The sequence below is a fragment of the Falco biarmicus genome, chromosome Z, assembly GCF_023638135.1.
Source record: "Falco biarmicus isolate bFalBia1 chromosome Z, bFalBia1.pri, whole genome shotgun sequence".
NCBI classification, from domain to species: domain Eukaryota; kingdom Metazoa; phylum Chordata; class Aves; order Falconiformes; family Falconidae; genus Falco; species Falco biarmicus.
Window position 1 is genome coordinate 44,913,482 of NC_079311.1, and position 19,669 is coordinate 44,933,150.

At 36.7% G+C, this 19,669-nt stretch overlaps 1 protein-coding gene across 1 annotated transcript in view; it reads left to right on the forward strand.

The window, feature by feature from the left end:
- Window positions 1–16,652, forward strand: part of LOC130142524 (guanine nucleotide-binding protein G(q) subunit alpha) — a 136,296-nt gene extending 119,644 nt beyond the window's left edge. Inside the window, exons 6-7 of the mRNA XM_056324646.1 lie at window positions 6,395–6,548; window positions 9,121–16,652. Of these exons, the coding sequence (XP_056180621.1) occupies window positions 6,395–6,548; window positions 9,121–9,311 (345 nt within the window). The 3' untranslated portion in view covers window positions 9,312–16,652. The remainder of the gene's footprint in view (window positions 1–6,394; window positions 6,549–9,120) is intronic.
- The last annotated feature ends 3,017 nt before the right edge of the window (window positions 16,653–19,669 follow it).

Consider the following 19,669-nt stretch of genomic DNA (forward strand, 5'->3'; position numbering starts at 1 on the left):
TGTTTCCAGTGAAAATACTGTTAACGTGAAACGATGTACTTCCATACCTAAAAGTGCATACTGTTAATGACAAGTATTTTTCAGAACAGTGCATAATTCAACAATTTCATCTTGTCAAACATTCTTTAACTAAACTGATTAAAAATATCATGGCAGTAATGTTGCTTGTATGTTTAATAAAGGCAAATGACAAATATCCAATGTTACAAACTATCACTGGCAACAGAAAAGCTGTTTAAGAGCAATTTTAGAGAAGAATAAGCAGTATTGTTGGAAAAATTACTTCTGGAATAAAAACATTTTATCTGCCATGGCATCCATAAAAGCTGATTTGCTCTTAGAAATTGTATAAATGAGAGATGAAAGACCGAAGAAGGTTAAACAGAGATTGATTAGTTAAAAAATTAATTGCGTTATACTTTTCAATTAATCCTTGAATCATTCTACAATAAAATAGTGAAGCCGTGTTAGAATGTTTATTCTGTTACGGTAAACTCAGGACCTATATTGCTTTATCTGCTCAAGCAAATAATACCTGCTTAAGAGTGTTTAGGCCATCTCTGAATTCCTGCAAAACTTCTATAAAGTACACATCTGAGTGACAAAATATCAAAATTTTGGTCTGTTCACCATCCTTAATACAATTCCTTTGCATTTCCCCCTGAAATAATTGCAAAGGGTTTATAAACACAATTCAGTGATCACATAAAGTGTTGGGAAAGGCATGAAGGGCCCAGAGCTGAAGACAGGGTGAGGGACAGCTTGTTCAGTCTAGTGAGGAGGACGCTAATAATTACCATGAGTATTTGAAGAGCTGGAAAAGTGTGTCATGAAGGCAAACTTTTCTAGGTAGACAATACAACAAATTGTGGCCTGGGAAGTTTAGGCTCTGTATGAGGAAACATTTTTCCCTTGGGTGTTAGTTTAGCAGTGCAACAGAGAAACCAGAGAGGTATTGAAATCTCCATCTGTAGAGGCTTTCAGGAATTGCCACAAAGCCATGACTGGCAGGCTTCTGTGGTGTCATTAGTTGTGCTTGAGTGAAAGACTAAAGTAGATGAACTCTAGTGATGCCTTCTAGCCAACATTTCAGAGTCAATACTCTGTTGCCACTTCCGTGGAAGATGTGTGACAGTCACTGTGAACACTTCACAACTGTCTAAACAAATTACAAAGGTAGGGTTGTTACTCCTTTTGTACAGTTCTAAATGGTATCAGCAGTGCAGCAGCAGTCCTGCTGATGTGTGTGTACGTAATTATGCTCTCTATGTTCTCTTAGGTTGTAATAGTAACTGCTGTCATCTAATTGTAGTGTTTTTACCATGGGTAGACCTAGCCCTTATTCAGAAGCCGTAGCCAGACTGAATGTGTATTGGGTAGGAGCAGTATTACTGTTACATGAAAAGTCTGATTTTGGAACTAAACTGTAAACTACTGTTTCTAATTTTCTAATGAGTAGTTTCCAGTGAAATAAAGGCAAAATTCTTCTCCAGATATAAGCATCCCAATGTCTTAGTGCAGAGAATGTAGAAGGTTGCTTCTTGGGAAGAGCTACTTAAAAATGGAAGAACATACGATGGTAATTTCCTACTCCTTTCCTAACAGAGCATCTGACAGCAAGAAGTTGACTTAAACCTAGTGATAAGCAAAGGAGCAGCTTTGCAGGAGTACATGCACATTTATACTTAGAATTGTGCTTAAGTACTTCACTGAATCCAGCTTCTTTACATGTTAATAACATAAGATTAATTCTTCTCTTAATGTTCATCTTCAGAGCTTATGTTGGATATTTATCAGCTGCCCCCACATAAGCTGACTGCACTTGCTCTTCATTGTAACTATGCTGAGAAGTTTAACAAAAACAGTTCTTAAATTTGAAATACAGATCGCAATGTTTTCCTAGGAAGTCCATCACTTTCCATTAGTACTGAAGCTATAACATTTCACCTTTGTGCTTCTTTTGTTGTGTCTTTGCCATCTTCTAAACTTTCTGATGACTCTGTTAAACTGAAAAGCAAATTTTTTGATTCAGTATGTGGGAGAGTTTCAAAAGGAGAAGGCAGAGGCTGATTGTTGTTTGTAATACATATTAATTTCAAGTTTACAGTGCTGGCTTTTGGGACAGTTTTTAAAAAGTGCTGAGAGTTTGGTATGTATTTAACGAGATCCTGTCTACCTTCCTTTTAAGGATAGGGAAAGGGAAGAAGCCAGTGAGATTTCCCATAATTGAGGCAAGTGGTAAGCATTTTTATTTAATTGCTAAATTGGGGCTCAGTTGTGGAAAAACTGAATGTGTAATTATGGGGAGGGAACAGAAGAGAGACCCTTTAAGTTTTATTGTGTTACATCTACACATCAAGAGAAAATACAGGTATTGTCAATATACAGTGAGTCTCTGTCTTCTCTTTAGGGCATGTTAAGTACTTAGTTTTCTTACACTTTGGTAGTATTGTCCATACTGTAAGTGCAGTTTGTGGCACTAAGAAGGCACAGAAAAAAATAGCAAAAAAACCCCAACCTGACTATGAAGTTAGGATGTCCATTTACTAGGTTCCCCCCTCCCCTGCTCCTCTAAGTCCCCTTGAGTTTTCATCTATGATGTTAGTAGTAGTAGTAGTAGGTCTATGCATAACAGACTGAAAAGAAACCAGCAAAGCCCAGAGTTAACAATTACGGATTTTGTATTTCCTTGGTTTGATCATTAGATGTCAGAACTGTGATGTTAATGTGACTGCAAATAACCACCCTGTAGTTTATGATGCTGTCAGATACATCTGCCATACTTGAAAGGATCCCCAGGGAAAATACAAATGCTAAAATAAGCAAGATTTGTAAGAAGATAGAATAATTTTATTAGACCAGCTGATCCAATCAGAGAAAATGAACAAACCCATGAACAATTCCTTCTTGACACTGTTGCGTCTAAGGTTAAGGTTTTCTTCCAGTGAAATAGCATAGCATTGACCATAGCAATCATTTAGTAATATATACATAATGTTATGTATTTCACACAATGAACTGGAGAGGAGTTTTCTTGATTAATATCTTTATGAGGCTTTGCAAGACACTTGTTAAATATACAAATTATATGAAATTTGCATTGAATCCCTGGAACTGACTGATCTCACCTTTTAAATTTCTGACAGTACTGTCTTATTACATATGACTTCTGAGAAGGAGTGGTTGTCTGTGGAGCATTGCAATGTGACATACAGTCAGAGAAGATAATCTGTGATAGCCTTTTTTCTATGCTTCTGTCATAAGGGCAGAACATAGCATTGTATGGTCTTTTCCTTGAGAAGGATCATGGAAATTCATAGACCTGTCAATTATGGATCTTAAGCAGAGTGACCTTTTCCATAACGGATTGGGACAGCTTGTCATCCTTTGCTAACTCCTTAGGAAATGTGTCTGCAGCCTTCCTAATGTCTTGATCCCTGCTGTTTGCTTCATTCTGCAGGTGTGGTAAGGGCCATTCTGTAGTGATAGACACTCTGAAATAATCTATACTAAGATAGTTGCTGTTCCTCAGAGCTACCATTTGGTGTGCAAGACTTTACTGTCTTACCTTCCCAATATCCTCATCTGGTACAACTGTACAGGGCAAGATTATCATACCGTAAGAAATAATGCTACTTCGGTGGGCTCTGGCAGTGTAATGTGCATTTTTTGTAATTTCCCACAATTCTCTGATTTCCAGTTAATTTTGTTTTGGAGTGGATAATTTAATACAAAATTAGCAAGGGCAACAGTCTCCTCTGTTGCCTCTTTAAAGCCTGTTCTCCCAGAATCAGGAATAGATTTAGACTTAGCCTGGCTCTTCCTGTAAATACAGTTAACTGGATGACTTTTGGAGGCAGGTGGCTTCTGGAGGCAAGTGGCTTCTGCCTGGAATGAAACTTTGACTGTACTGAAGAACACCGTGCAGTGAATGAGGGTGGGATAATCTGGTACTGTTGACTGACTTCAGTTACTGACACCCTGAACTATGTGTTTTTCCTGAAGCAGTTGTGTTAGACTGCACATATTGACCACTTATGTAAATTTCTTAATGCTGTAATTATTTCCTTTGATATGACATCATTGTTCTGAAGGAGCTGTCTTACACCGCTGCCTTAGTAGTATCCTTTTTTGGCACTCCAGATTGGTTTTGAATTAATTGAACTATCTTTGAAATCATGGAAAGCTACTTCATCTCCAATCTGTCTGTTGAGTAGAATCTTTAGCGTGTATCTCATCAAGGAGAGGCTTAAGTCAGATGCCTCAAGTCTTAAAAGACTTGAGAGACATTTATAAATTTATAGTAGGAAAAAAGAGATTGTGGATTGCAATTCGTATTATACAGAATTCATAATTAATGCATAATACATTACATACTCTTTTTACATTGAAGACAGTATTTTGTTCTTTATTGTGTGTGTCTCTTGGTGTTTTTATGATACACAGCACTTACAGGGTTAATTTTTTAGCTGATAGGATGCCAGAAATTGCTTTAGGCATGATGTCAGTGTAGCTTTAGTCTGCATGCCTTTTCTGCTTCATCTTGTTTGGCATCCCTTTCAAACAGAAAATGAAATTCTGCTCTGGGTCTAGTAACAATGTTTGCAAAACAGTTTTCTTGAGCTTTTCTGGAGGAGGGCTCATGAATTTATCTAAATTGATTTATTTATTTTGTCTTTGCAATTCTGTGTTATGTATACGGGGGGAAATCAGTGCTATAGATGAAAATATTGCAGCCCTCTTGAAGGCTTTTTGTGAAAAGCAGGAATACTTAGATAAAGTAATTTCTTTGTGCACTTTTCTTACTGAGAAATTTTCAATACCTTATTATTTTACTGTGAAAAAACACTGCTGATTGATCCATGATGCTGTTTCATCTTCTGAGTGTCATATTAGGAGATACCAAGTGTTAATGAGTTTAGGTAGATGTTTGTAATTTAAACAGTTTGTAAGTTTACATTGCCTTCTCCTTTTCATCAAGCTGTAAAAGTGTAAACTATCTTGTGTAGTTTCTGCTGTCTTTCCGTAAGGTCTTGTAACATGTTGAGAAGAAAATATGGTCTGATTAACAGTTAGTCTAAGGACTTAGGTTTTATGATCAGCCCTGTTGATATTTCAGCTTTTCTGCTTTCTGACTAGAATCCTGGCAGTGTTGAAGTCAATATGAGTCGTAAGAGCTGACTGCAAGAAAGCAAAGGTTTTACTCCTCTGCATAAGTTTATTAGTCTATAAATTCAGCTATTTCTTCTCAGCCACCACTCCAACATGCACTGAAGTTTTACAAATTGCTTGAAGATACTGTGATGACATAGGATACCAAACCATCAACTTCTACAAAAGGGAATTTTTTTAGGGTTTTTTTTTTTGGATGGGGTTTTTTTTTTGGTTTTCGGATGTTGTTTGTGGTGGGTTTTTTTAATTCCTACTCTTCATGTTTATGTTGGTCTTTAAAAAATGCAAATTAATGCAAGTAAATGTACACCTACTGCAAAACTGTCTGAGTTATCTGACATTGTTATGGCTCAGCAACAGCAGAATCTGCAAGATTCACCTCCTTGCTGTTGTTCTCTGGAGCCCAGCTCAGTGATGAAAATGTTTTTTTGAGGAGGCTGCAGCTTTAAATAATAATGATAAAAAGAGAAAGTTGATTCCTTTGTTTTGAACTCAGTTTGTTCTGACTCTGTATTAACCACATTGTGACAGCCTTACAGTTCTTCAGAACTGTATCAAATCATAACATAATTTTACAATGACGGTAAAGTGTTACAAGTAGAACTGTAGGCTTCACTTCTATTTCAGCTGTAATGCAAAGTGGTTTTCAGCAGCAGTTAAGCCATTATATAAAGGCTAACTGAACAGTGTTAGAAACAAATAGAGTGATGGACAGATTTTTAGATTTTATATCATAAGCCTTTGACGTAGAAGTGTTTTCAGGTGCCGAATTTACTTGCAGTTATTTTAAAGCTGACCTCTTTCTAAGAATTGCCTAACTCAGCATTTGAAGTTTGGTAAAGACCTATAAGTAATGGTCTTAAACATTGAATTGGTTATTATGTCTTCTTGTGCTATACTTGTGCCTACCATGCATCACATGCATTTCAATACCCACCAGGTTGCTGGCTGGCCATAATTGTGCATACGTGTACCTGTTAGAATTTTCGTGTTCATGACCTGTGTTTTAGAGAATACTTACACTTGAGCAATTGAATTTGCAAAAGCAAAATGTCTGCATATTTCTTTAACTGCTTGCTTATTAATTGTAATTTAATTACTAGAACCTTACATACTGGTATGAAGGTGCAAAAGGATCCATTTTCCAAATAAGTGAAATGCATTAATTTATTTTTGTACAATTTTTTTTACCACCAAAATTCCACTCTTTTTTTAATTCCAGAATCGAATGGAAGAAAGCAAAGCACTCTTTAGGACAATTATCACATATCCATGGTTCCAGAACTCTTCAGTCATTCTGTTCTTAAATAAGAAAGATCTCTTAGAGGAGAAAATTATGTACTCCCATCTAGTTGATTATTTTCCAGAATACGATGGTAAGTATAATAACATCAGATCTCATGTTCTGTTTACAGTGCAGTAGCGACAAATTGTAATAGCTGTGTCCAAATGCTAGACAGATAGATCCTTCGTTATATTTTGCTCTTTGAAGGAAAAAGAAAGGTAATTTGCAATTTTTAATCATCTGAATGTTTAAAATACAATTGAACTTGTGGGATTTTTTTAAACTGCTAGGATTTCATTTTCTGCTGTAATTGTGGGTAGGATGGCAGAACTTTTCACAGGAAGTGCTTGACTTTTAAATTAGTGTTGTCATATTAGCAGTGAACTGCATTCTGTCCTTTTTCATAAGTTGGGGTAAGGGTTTAACTGAAGTATAAAAGCTAAAAAATAAAAATAAAAATGCATTCCTCACTTCTGTTGTACTTTCAGAAAGTTCTCCTGAGGTAAAAAGCAAAGTTTTTTCAGGTAACTGATTTGAGGTCTTCGTAATAGAGAAAAATCAAACTCGTATAATAAGAGGTCCAAAGAATTAAATGCTCCTATTTAAAAAAAATGAAATCTGTTTTAGCAGATCTGAAAGCTGAATAAAAAATTTAAACTCCCTTGTTCATATATGGAAACTAATAATAGGAAAAACGTAAATTTTGTTTCCTGTTTAAAGGGAAGGAAACAATAAACAGCCTGCAGGATCAGACTGTATTATTTATGAGTCAGTGTGAGCTTAGTTTCATAGTGCTTTGCAGAGGAGAAGTGGCAGTTGAATAGAAATATGCTTGTTCTTCTGAGTTTAATTTGTATGACAGGTTCCCTAGAGGTCATCATGAAGGTGGAAAGACTGTACGGTCTACTCTGTTATTACCACTTAAGTGACAACAAAGCCTGTGTTAAAACGCTTGTGCAGAAAAAAACAGACAAAACTCAACCACTCAGCTCAGAGAAACCCTGTTTCTCCTGTCCTTTCCTATCGGTGAGGGGAGAAAAAAAAAAAAAGATTATGGACTGGTAGGGCTGTTGAAGTCAAGGCTTGAAAGTCTTCAAGAGTCTTCATCTCCTAATTCTGCAGGTCTTGCTGGACTTAACTCCATAGACAAAGGTTATTGTTTGATTTGATTTCTTCTGGTGGCAGGATGGGGTCTGTGGCTCTCAGAGGTCACCATGTGGTCCCCTTGTCTGTCTCAGCACGCTGAAGATGTGGGAGGGGGGATGATCTGTGGAAGAGATCAGAATTAGGTATTTTTTAGCTGGATCGCTCTTCCCATTGCTTTTTCTGCACAAGGGAGAAGGTAACATAGGAATAAGAACTGCTAGGCAGGGTGGCAAATTGGACTGATTAAATTAAGCTAAGCAGTTCTGCTGCATGGTGTATTTTAACAGTATGGGGAGGGGGACTGAGGCGACCCCAAGAAGACATCCCTGCATGGCTAGTGCTGGAAGACTGACTAACAGGCTGGAATGCAGAGCTGGGAGAAGGAGAGAGGACAGAGACAAAGATGGGCCTAGCTGGGAGGAAATGAAGAGAAAATATTGGTGTAATACTTCCTGTATAGATTTTGAATGTATCACATAGAGACACTCTTTGAAAACTGCTGATCAGGGAGCAGTGAACAAGAAACCTACTGGTTTATATGGCAGTCCTTTTCCAGGTTTCCATATTGTTTAGATCCCTACCACTCTGCAGTCTAAATTTAACATTGACTCATTAAATTTTTTTTCTAAATTGCTGAGTTCATAAACATCCTTTCAAACCTCAGTTTTCCGTACTTCATCTACACTCAAACAAAAATTTAAATTACATGATAGTCAGTAGACATGTGATTAGGTAAGCAAATCTGGATATAGGCTTTGAATAGTGCATAGATTTTGATAGTGAATATATTTTGAAAGCGCACTCTGTCTAGCTACTATGAATGTCTAGCTACTGCTTAACAAAATACTAGGAAGTTGTTGAAAATAGTAAGTGGTTTAATTTGAAGAAATCATTGTCTTTGAAAGTCTGAAGAGTTTTGCAAATATTGCAAATTTATTCATGGCACTGTGAGACTTAATGCTGCTGCTGTGTATAGAGTATGGGTCGCCAATCCAAATGCTACGACCCTGTTGTGGTTTAGAAGGTGTAGAACTGTTGAACAGTTCTCTATCCTGCTTCAGAGGTCTGTTTAGACCCCTAAATCTCAGGAAATGTGTCATCTGTATGTATGTACATACATATTCCTGTGCATACAGCCATATATTGCAGAATCTTGCCCTGCCTCCACATGGATTTGCAGCACACCAGAAAGTATGTGAATTCTTTTCAGTGCATTCCCTACCTACATTCAATAGACTTATCCAAATGGGGAATGTTAGCAACTGTAAGCTTGAAGTATGAATACTCCACACACCACCTGAGAGACCCACTTCAGGGCAGGTGTGCCCCTCCAAAAATAGGCAGGCAAGTGCTAACCTCCGAAGTACAGATTTCGTAAGTACTGAAGGACAGAGCTGCATGTAACAGCTGAGCACTGGTATTGCCATGTAACAATGAGGAGGATGCAGCAGCACAGAAATTATGTTCAAATACTGAATCCACTTGAAGAAAACTGACTTTCTTTTCTTAATTATCAGGACCACAACGGGATGCACAAGCGGCACGGGAGTTCATCCTGAAGATGTTCGTGGATCTGAATCCAGACAGTGACAAAATTATCTACTCCCACTTCACATGTGCTACAGACACAGAGAATATCCGCTTCGTCTTTGCTGCTGTCAAGGACACGATTCTACAGTTAAACCTGAAGGAGTACAACCTGGTCTAACTGTGCCTAGGAGGCCCTCCAAAACCAACTTTGCGTGATTGAAGATATACAAGAGGGACTGTATTATCTGTGAAAACAATTTGCATAATACTAATTTATTGCCGGCCTGGACTCTGTGAATGTCCACAGAGTTTGTAGTTAATATTATGATTTTATTTAAACTATATGGAGGAAAAACAAAAGATGCTGAAGTACATTCACAGCACATTTCCTCATTTTTTAGGCGAAACCTTGTGACTCAATGTGTTTTAAATTCTCAGTCGTACATTTTCAAAGGATAGCAGTTTTTTGCTATTGAAACAAAATCAAGCTGGTTTCCTCTTTCCCTGACCCTTTCTCTCTCCTCCTCCTCCCCCCCTTATCTTTTACAAGGTACAATGGCCTTTTTTTTCCCGGTTGCATTCCTGGGTGAAATATTTTCTGCTGAGTGGTTTGGTCAGGAAAATACCATCATCAGAATTTAAGTCATCAGTTATTCTAAATTTACAGTATGTACTTTCTCTGAAGGATAAAAAGTATTGATACTGTGATTTTTAAATTCTTTACTTGAGTGTCTTCATTCTGTCTTACTTTTGAGACTAGAGTATTGGGATTGCAAAATAGAGTTACAATTATCTAAGAATATTAAATTTAACCATATTTTCACAGTTTGGAACAATGCACAGAAGACAGTAATGAAATAATTAAGACACAACCTGGGATGTATGTGGAATATGTTCGAATCTCTTTTTAATTGCCATGTGCCATTTTTTTCTTTCTTCCTTTATTCACAAATGCCAAATAGAAATGTCATAGACACTACATTTTCCCCAGTGGCTACAGCCTGCAACAGTGGTGGGGTTTTTTTCAGTTGTGTGGAGGTTTTTTTCTTAAGTTAGAGCTTTTAAAGTGTTCTTTTTCCACAGTAGAAATTTTGTTGTTGTTGTATAAAATAATGTTGCCAAATCTGGCTTTTTATAAAACCAATGCTCTTGAAACATAAGATACTGATTGAAATGCCAAACTGCTGATGGGTTGGGAACTGACCTGTTTGAGTCAACTGCCAAATGATAAACACAGTTTCAGCTCATATGTTCCCTTTTTTAGAAAGTGTTACATTTTCTAATGCCAAAACCAACAGTGTGGATGAATACGCTATGAGGTGCACCATGCACACATATGTGGTCTATTAAAGACAGTTTAGATCTCTCCTTATGTCAGATATGACATGAGATTGTTTTCTGTAATAATATCAAGGCACCTTTAGTTGTGTAACAAGAAATCATTGATGAGAGATCACGTTCAGGAACCTTTCTTGATAAGGTAGCTTGTTAACTAACTGATTCACAGACATCTGATAGGCTAATGAAAAACAGCCTCTCTCAACGTTTTTAGAAAAGATTAATTAATGTAAATGAAACAGTGAGAAAATAATTCTTGAAAATTAAATGTGCAATTTTTTAACAACAAAAATGCAGCACACATTGGTGAGCCTTTATTCTGCAGCTTAGGTTGAAAGGTGTTTTTTGACCAGGTGCATGATTGATAGCAAGCTATAGAAAACATGCAATTGGATTGATTATCTGCAATGCCAAGTAGCGCTAGAGTGCAATTAACACAGAAATTACTGCTGTCTCATAGCAGCAGATGGGAGCTGGAAAAAAGAATGGCTTATTAGCTGATTACCAAAATTAACAATAAATACTAATGAGATGTTTTTCATCCTTAACCCTCCCAACTCCAAAACAACAATAATAAGAACAGTTGCTATGTTTTGCTCCCTCTTAAAACACCTTGTAATTTAAAACTGGTTGTAGGTATAGTGCAATTATGAATGCTATATCATTGTACATACATCTATATATATATATATGGCAGCATCCATATTGGCTTTGTAATCATTAATTTTTGGCAAATTGAATGTGCTGTATTGATATGTATCTATGTAATTGTATTGTATGTCTTATAGCTAATTCACATTTTAAATAATGTTATTTTATTTACTTTTTTAAGAGAGAAGAATGTAAATTTTGTCAGTTTATTTCTGACTAGGGATTTGTTGTTTTTTATTTACAAAACAAACAAAAAAATTACTATAGTACAGAGCGGTACTAGCATCGTGCTCTATAAAATCATGTGCACATTCCTGAACAGAAGTAAATTGGAGGCATCCAGGCAGAGGCCATTCACATTCAAAGTAATGCTAACATCTTGTCAGGGCTTTATGCAGGTGTAGAAACCAGTTGTATTAGAAGAACTTATGCCATTATAAGCCTTTAAATATAAATGTAATTAATAATAATTTATATTTGGCAGATTCATGTTAGGTTACTCTTACTTTTCTAATAAGTTTTATTAGAAAAGTAATTTAGAGATACTTCATTGTACGTAAGTACTAATGAGTATATGCTGTTGCCCTAAAAATACCATAAAAAAATACAGAACATGAGATCAATCTAAGTCTTTCAGAAACTGCAGAAAGCTTATATATAACAATAACAACCAAAAAGTCACTATTGTTAATAAGGAGTTGAAGCATTTTATTTAATAAAGCTAAAGCAGGTAGATCTAGGTTATAAAAAGTGACACTGACATTCTGAATAGGGGATCAGAGCACTGACTTTTACACACACCATAACAAAACTGAATTTTGCTATAAATGCAACACAGCTTTTATTTTCACAGTTCCACTGCTGATAATATACCTTCTCATAACCTGGGAATACAATCCCCATGCTGGATTCAGTGCTATAAATGGAACTGTAGCCAAAAAAAGAAAAGAAACAAAACACACAAAAAACCAACCAAAACCAAAAACACAGACAGTGGTGTCTAACAAAGGTTTGGGTTTCTTTGGTTTTTTTTTAAATTTGTTTTGTTTTCTTATGGGATATTGGGTGGGGGAGAAGGAAATGTTCTGAGTTTTGTATAAAACAAAACAAAATTTTACTCATGCTTTATAGTTATATTGTGATTGCAAAAGTTTTCAAGAGTGTGTGCCACGGGGCTACTTCTGGTATATTTTAGGTAAGTTGAACCTGTGGCAATGTTTAGATCATTTCAGCATGTTCTGAAAAAAAAACAATAAATATTCGGCATGCCAAGGCAAGCTTTACATAAATCACCTAACACAGCATTGCAGTGTGACAGTTTACAAAAACTTTTCCTTTTTAAATGACACAGCTGTTCCCACTTGCAGTATGTTCTGTTGTGGTGGTGGTAGTGGTGGTGTTGCTGTTGTTTTAATTGGTGGTTTCTACTATGCCTTATAGTGCTTGAGTCCAGAAGTTTGTGCCTCTAACATTAAGCTGAAGGCAAAAACATCAAGAGAGAAACCCTTTTAACTTTGCCAAAATTACATTATTTCTTTGAATGTCATAAATGGGGGAAGAAGGAAGGAAAACATCTTGGGAACCTGTGTATTCTAGATGTTCACTAGCACAAGAAAGCTGTAATACATGTTTTACAGAAACCTTAAACTTGCCTTTTTCACAAATTAACTGGCACTGTCCATATATAGGATGATGCAGCTATAAGGGCATTTTACTTTTTATAATTCAGACTCTTTTGATTGTCAAGGTGTATGGACTGCGATTTTTAATCATACTGCCACATGATTGTGAATCACTTTTTAAAGTTTGAAAGTGGAGAAGAGACATTTTATGCTGAGTTTCAGTCAGAATTGACTGCATGATTTGCAAAAACTCTAAATGGGGGGAAAAGGGCTGCATATAAAGACACTGCTAGACTCCCAGCCTTTGATTTTAAGGTGCAGAAGACTTTCAAATTACTCAGCCTCATTACCTTTTCTTTCCTTGTTACACATTCTTCACAAAAGAATGAAATACTGGGAGAAAATAAAAACATGTTAAGCCACCTGAAAAAGTAAAATTTAGCCAATTAATTTATTATATGTGCTGCTGTTCTTGGAGCTCTGTGCATGGTTGTCCTGCAGACTATTACGTTAGTGAACTAATGAAGTGTGCACAGCGTATTAACAAGTCCTACAAATTACCTACCTCTAGCTAAGAGACCAGTAAAGTAAATACACTTTGGAGAGACCATCATAAGTTAGGGAATTAAAATGTGCTGGCGCAGGTGATTAACTACGGTATTTTAGAAATTTACATTTTTGTAAATACGGTCCCTCTTTTAACATAAACCACGAATTAGAAAATTTAATACACATTAAACAAATAAAGCCATCTGTCCCTGTCCAGTCTGTTGAGTAGAGATCTTGCAAAACCATATATTTAGTTTGAGTAGAGGAGCTACTGATACTTCCTCTTTTTTGGCTTTTGGTTACCCATAATGTTTTATCAATCAAACCAAAAACGTTTCTACATAGTCAACAACGCATGGAGCGTCACTATTTAGATAGCTAAAGGGATTTTACTTTAAGTTTCACTCAAGGGAAGAAAGGAAAGGAGGGCAGTTTTTGAAGGTAGTATGAAAAATATAAAGTCAGCTGGAATCCATTTTACCATAAATCTGTTGGTTTGGGGTTTTTTCCTCTCAAAATACAGTCTAAGCTGAAGTCTGTCGCTGGATTCCTCATTTACCATGCTGCAGGAAATCCGTGTTTGACCAATTGTTTTTTTTTTGAGGGGCTGTCAGATACATTTTTAAACTTGCAGTATTTAAAAATAAAGATCATATTTGCTGTTCTTAAAGTGTCAATTAAATGCATGTATTGTGTGTTGTTTGAGGGACATAAATAGTTTTTTGGGGAAAAAAACTAATATTGTACAGTTCCTGCCCTTCAAAAATGTTGCTGGTTAAAAATACAATATTTTTGGCCATAACTTTGTACTATAGTATCTTCATTCCTTGAAATTAAGCTTTTCTGAAATACTATTTGGGCTTACTGTTCTCCCCAGATGCTTCTTATTATGATAAATGTTGGGTAGATGTATTATTCCTTTATTACTTTTTAATTAATATGCTCTGTCATCATTGTCTAAATACTAAAATTTCCAGAATTTCTTTATGACAGCCAGAAAGTTCAAAACATTTAAGGTTTGTAACAGTGGAGAAAGTCATATGACAGTGTTATTAAGGGGAGGTGGGATTTGGCATGTGTACAATAGAAACTTAGAAGCATGAGGGAAAATAATAGCCTAATAAGTAATATCTCAGTAGTAGAAAACTTTCAGAGGTTGCAGACAGCAAGGTGAATTTCTTAAGCATTTTGGCTGTTTGCAATGGTACTGCAAAAGCAGACTGTTTCTTCGATCTTTTTGTTCGCCTGTGTGGTGACAGGAGTAACCGAGAGGTGCCTATAGGTTGCTTTTCAGGAGCCTGTCTCCTATGTGATCAACAACCAGTGGATCTCAAGTCTTAATTACTGAAGAGACAGAAATTCAGGCCATTTGCAAAAATTAGTTTATTCTCTATTATGTGATCACAACAGTTTAAGTAAGATTCTTGTCCAAATGGTTTGCCTAAGCAAGGACTTCAGTCAGTGTTTCCTGATTTTTCTTTCCTGTTGCAGAATGTAAGGGAGAGGGATCAGTGGGGAAGGATTTATTTTATCTTTATGTCTCAGTGAAGATAACGTCAACAAAAATACAGTGTTAAGTGGTGATATTTAGATACGTGAAATAGATGTAGAAACTGTATCTGTGTGATAAATTGTGCATAGTTGTGATAAAACCTTGCATCACATACTATGATTGTATCACCCAGTTGCCAACCGCTTCGTAGGATACTGTTCCAAACACTTAGGAGTTCCAGAGTATTTGTAGACTGACACAAAACACACAGTTGCCATCTCCTCAGGAGCACATCTGGTATCAGTATCTGGTGTCAAGGCAGCTGACCCTCTCTCGTAGCTCATTGCTACAAAAGGACCTGCTCTTAAGACCTCCTCAGTTCCAGCTTCGTAGCTGCATGGGGGTTTCCCATTCCCATATGCCAGCCCTGCCCAACTGGCCAGCCAGTAAACTAGGTGAAAAACCCCACGATATTGCTCTTCTTGCTCAGCTGGTTTAGTAGTCTAGTTTTCATGGGTTTCAGTCAGTTTAGCTAATGAACAGTTTGGCAAGTGCTAAGCTGACTAAGCGGAAGTAGAATTGCGTGGCCAGAAGGCTTAGAAAAGAAAGCACGAACATTCCCCTCCCTTTAAAACCGAGGCCTGAACAGCACGTAGTCTCTAAAGCCTTTGTTTTATGCACTTCATGGGCTGTTAGGTATTCTGGCTTGGAAGATTTGCTCTTTTCAATTTGAAAGGTCTTGATTTCGTTTTTATCCTGGAAAAACATAATGATAGGACAAGGAGAACTTTCCTGCTCCCCATTAAGAGTAAACAATTTGTGTATACATGGACTAGACCCATCTGTAGTCAGACTAAAGCCAACAAGTCACACTTGGTGTTAGGGGTGGAGAAATATAAGAACTGGGCTTTCATTCATTCACAGGAAAAAAAAAAAAAAAAAAGTAGTTCTTGTGCATTTCCAGTAAGATCTTAAAATATTTTCCATCTTGAGGTATTTAAAATGCTGTGTCACTGTGCATGACATTCAAGGTTGACTGTGTCCTTGTCCAAGGCACTTTTCCTTCTCCATTCACACTTGTCTATCACACTGAGTAATTGCTTCCTGCCATTTAAAGAAAATATTTTTACAATACTGCTTTATGAATGTACACTCTGGAATACTTTCTGATCCTTGTGAATTAAATGTAAATTGGTCTGCTAAAACTGAACAATTGATGAAGTGTAATACGTCTGAAGAAGACCGCACTTTTTGCTTAATTTTATTTCATGTTCCTCCTGCCATCTTATTCTGATTATTTTTCTGTACCTTTCCTTTATCCTGTTTGCCATAAAGAGAAGGTTGCTTGATGTATCAGATTCAGTTCTGGTAATCATTACAGAATTGACAATACTGGCTGAATTAAAGACAAATTGCAAATAAGAATAGCTTCAGAAAGTTCCTGTAACTGGGGGCAGATCAAATTAGCCTGTGGACAGGCATTTCAGAAAACAAAACTATATAGTTGTAATACAGTCAGCTGAAGGATATAGGTTAACATGGGCCAAACTGGGCCAAAATACCCATTTAAATATGTTATTTCACATTGTCAATGGAGAACTGTGTTTGCTTTTTTTTCCTACAGTCCTATATGAGGTGGTTAATGCAATGATCAGACTGGCACTCAACTGAAGAGATGCATTAATTCGACCATAAGTTCAAATGTATTCTTGCAGAGATAAGTTATTGCATAAGATTACTTTATATGATGCTAACAAAAAAAGGCAACTTGCATGCAGTCAGTATTTAATATATTGCACTTTTATACATTTATTATAAAGAGGAATCTCTCTCCCTAAAAATAAAATTCCATTTATCTCAAGATGAAGTATCTGGAGTCTCTTAAAAACTGTCAATTAACTGTGCACACAAGTGTGATTATTGTATAATCAATTCCTTATCACATGCTGTAGAATATTTGGTTTATTATAAATCCTGATTTTGGAAAGGCAGAACAACATTTTGTATCAATATCTTAATTGCTACTTTTCTTAGCATGTCTTAGGAGAGCCTTTACAGTTACTGATAGGGCCTGATTTACTTTAGCCTGAGAAATCGCCATGTAAAATCCATTATTAAGGTTTTTCTTCAAGTACCTTAGAACTTCACTGTTCTGACTTTACCTAAGTTAAGCAACCTAAGTGTAAACGAGAGGCAGAAGGCCAGATATAAGCATAATCAATGTTGATATACTTCCTTTGCATAATAGATCTTTTAACACATAAATCAGTAATACCACTATAATTTAGCTGATGGAGCTGTTCCTCTTGGAACAGGCTATGGTGGTACTAAGACAGAATAAATCAGTTTTCCTCATCTTATATACGTAATCATATCATTCAGATCCTTTACCAGTTGTCAGAAGTGTTAAAATGATATTTTAACTATTATTTGTAAAAAATGCTTAATTGACTTTTGCCATTATTCAATATGACCTGGAAATTGTCTGCATCTCTTGGGAAAGTACAGAAATGGTGGCATAAATGGAAGATTTCTGTGATTGAACAATTCTCTTTTGATATGTATTCACATGCATATGTGCTGATTTCATTTCTGCTAATATGAAACAAAAGCAACTCCACTGATAGCAAAATGTCATTTTAAATTTAAAACCAGAAGAGCAACATATATATAGCTCTAGAAGGTGAATATAGGACTCATCCTAGATGGTGGTAGAATGTAAGTGAGCCGGGTTTGAATCACTTGGGTGAGCGTTCATTTGTACAAAGTTAGTAGGAAAATAAAAACTGGGTATGAGATACTTTGTTAACTTATCTCTAAGAGGCTTTTTTAAACATTTGTCAGAAAAATTACAAAGTAATGCAGGTTAATAGTTCTTTCTCCCTTACTCGGGTGTTCAATTCAATTATATACGCTATTGCAGAGCATTCAAAATGAAGGACACCTCCAAACTGCAGCACAGGGGACTAGTGCAGTGCTGCACATCGTGCAAGGCTAGCCTCACATCCTCAAGCAAGCAAGTGAAACTGATTTTGCTAGTTGACCTGCAATATATGCATACTTCAGTTATGTCTTACGTATTCGGTTTATCTTAGCATTAGAAAATATTACTGTGATTTCAGTAGCCTAGCAGGTAATCTTTTTAATTCCTCACTCTCCAGTCATTCTAAAGGAAATATGAAAGAAGAATTGTCTTATGCTGGGCTACAAAGACAGAAGGTGAATTCCTTTCTGCAACTCTCCAGCACTGTATGTCCTAATTTATCTTCTAGAGAGCCATGAGTATAACCTTTATGTAGTCTTCCATTCACAGCAAGCAAAAAGACGGGTCTCTACCACCAGAAATTAATGAAATAGCAGACAAGTTTGGCTCCTGCAGTCTTCGCAGTAATTCTGTGCCCAATACATTTTAGTAGAAGGAAAACAGATCCGCTTTTCTGCCTGGAGGTCTTTGAGCAAAAATTTGACTCCCCTCAGATCTATGAAAAAAAACCAACTTCTCAGAGAAGTGTTCTGTTAGAGCTAATCATCTCAAATTCTTCAATATTAAGTTGCTAGTTTAAGTGTTCTGTAAGTAGCGGAGATTGAAGCATTAGTGCAAAGACAGCATGCATCTCCATCACCACCAGCAGTTTATTGAGCAGACTGATTCAGGACAATGTGGCATTATTTAAAATGCACATGGGTAGATGGAAGTGCCCATATGGTACACTGCTGTCACCCTGACCCACTGTGTGCCACCTGTGAACTGAGGGTCCCAAAGGGTGGAAATACTAACAGAAAGTCTTAGTGTCTGATGTTTCTGCATTCAAAGGAAGAGCAGTTCTGCAGTTCCTTTAGTGGAACAGAATTTCTCTGCCACAGAGATACCTTACACACTGTCTGTTTTTTTCCTCTCCTTCTCTCTTGCTTTTATTTTAAATAAATAACTTCCAGGGGAACTGAGAAGGCTAATGACATCCTACACTTCACATTCCAGACAACAGTTTTCGGTAGTGTTGTTTGAGCCCACAGGAATCCTAGAACAGTTTGGGTTGGAAGGGACCTTACAGACCATCTAGTTCCAACCCTCTGCCATGGGCAGGGACACCTTCCACTAGACCAGGTTGCTCAAAGCCCATCCAGCCTGGCCTTGGACACTTCCAGGGGTGGGGCGTCCACAGCTTCTCTGGGAAACCTGTTCCTCCACTCTCTCACCACCTTCACCGTAAAGAATTTCTTCGCAAAATCTACCTTCTTTCAGTTTAAAGCTATTACCCCTTGTTCTATCACTATAGGCCCCACTAAAAAGTCTGTCCCCATCTTTCTTATAAGCCCTTTTTAAGTATTGAAAGGCTGATACAATGTCTCCCCAGAGACTTCTCTCCAGGCTCAGACCAATAATAATAAGAGACCAATAGGTTTATGAATATGATCACTGGCTATCCATTTTGAGCCTGTAATTACAACATCAAGTCTGTAATGTCTGGTGGGATTCAATATGCAGGTACCCCTTGTTGTTTAGAAAGATACCTTTACTGATACTGTAAAAGATGGTTTCAGTTTAGAATTTCTCAAGTGGCCAGAAAAGAATCAATTAGTGATAGATAGCCATCAAGTGATGGTCATCAACAGTAAGAACAAGCAAGATGCTGGGCTCTGAAGTATCCACACACTGAAGTTACAGATGCAGGACGACAGGTCTTTCTTTTTGTGGAAAACTAATTCAGCAACCAACTGTGCTTAGACCAAAAGTATGCTGAGAAAATAGCAATGTGAAAATGATCATACCACTTAATAAAAACTATTTTGAAAACACAAAAAGGTAAAATCTGAGGCATTTTGCCTAGACTTTGAGGTTGTCATTAAAGCAAATGAAGTTCAGAATGTATCTTTACAACCATA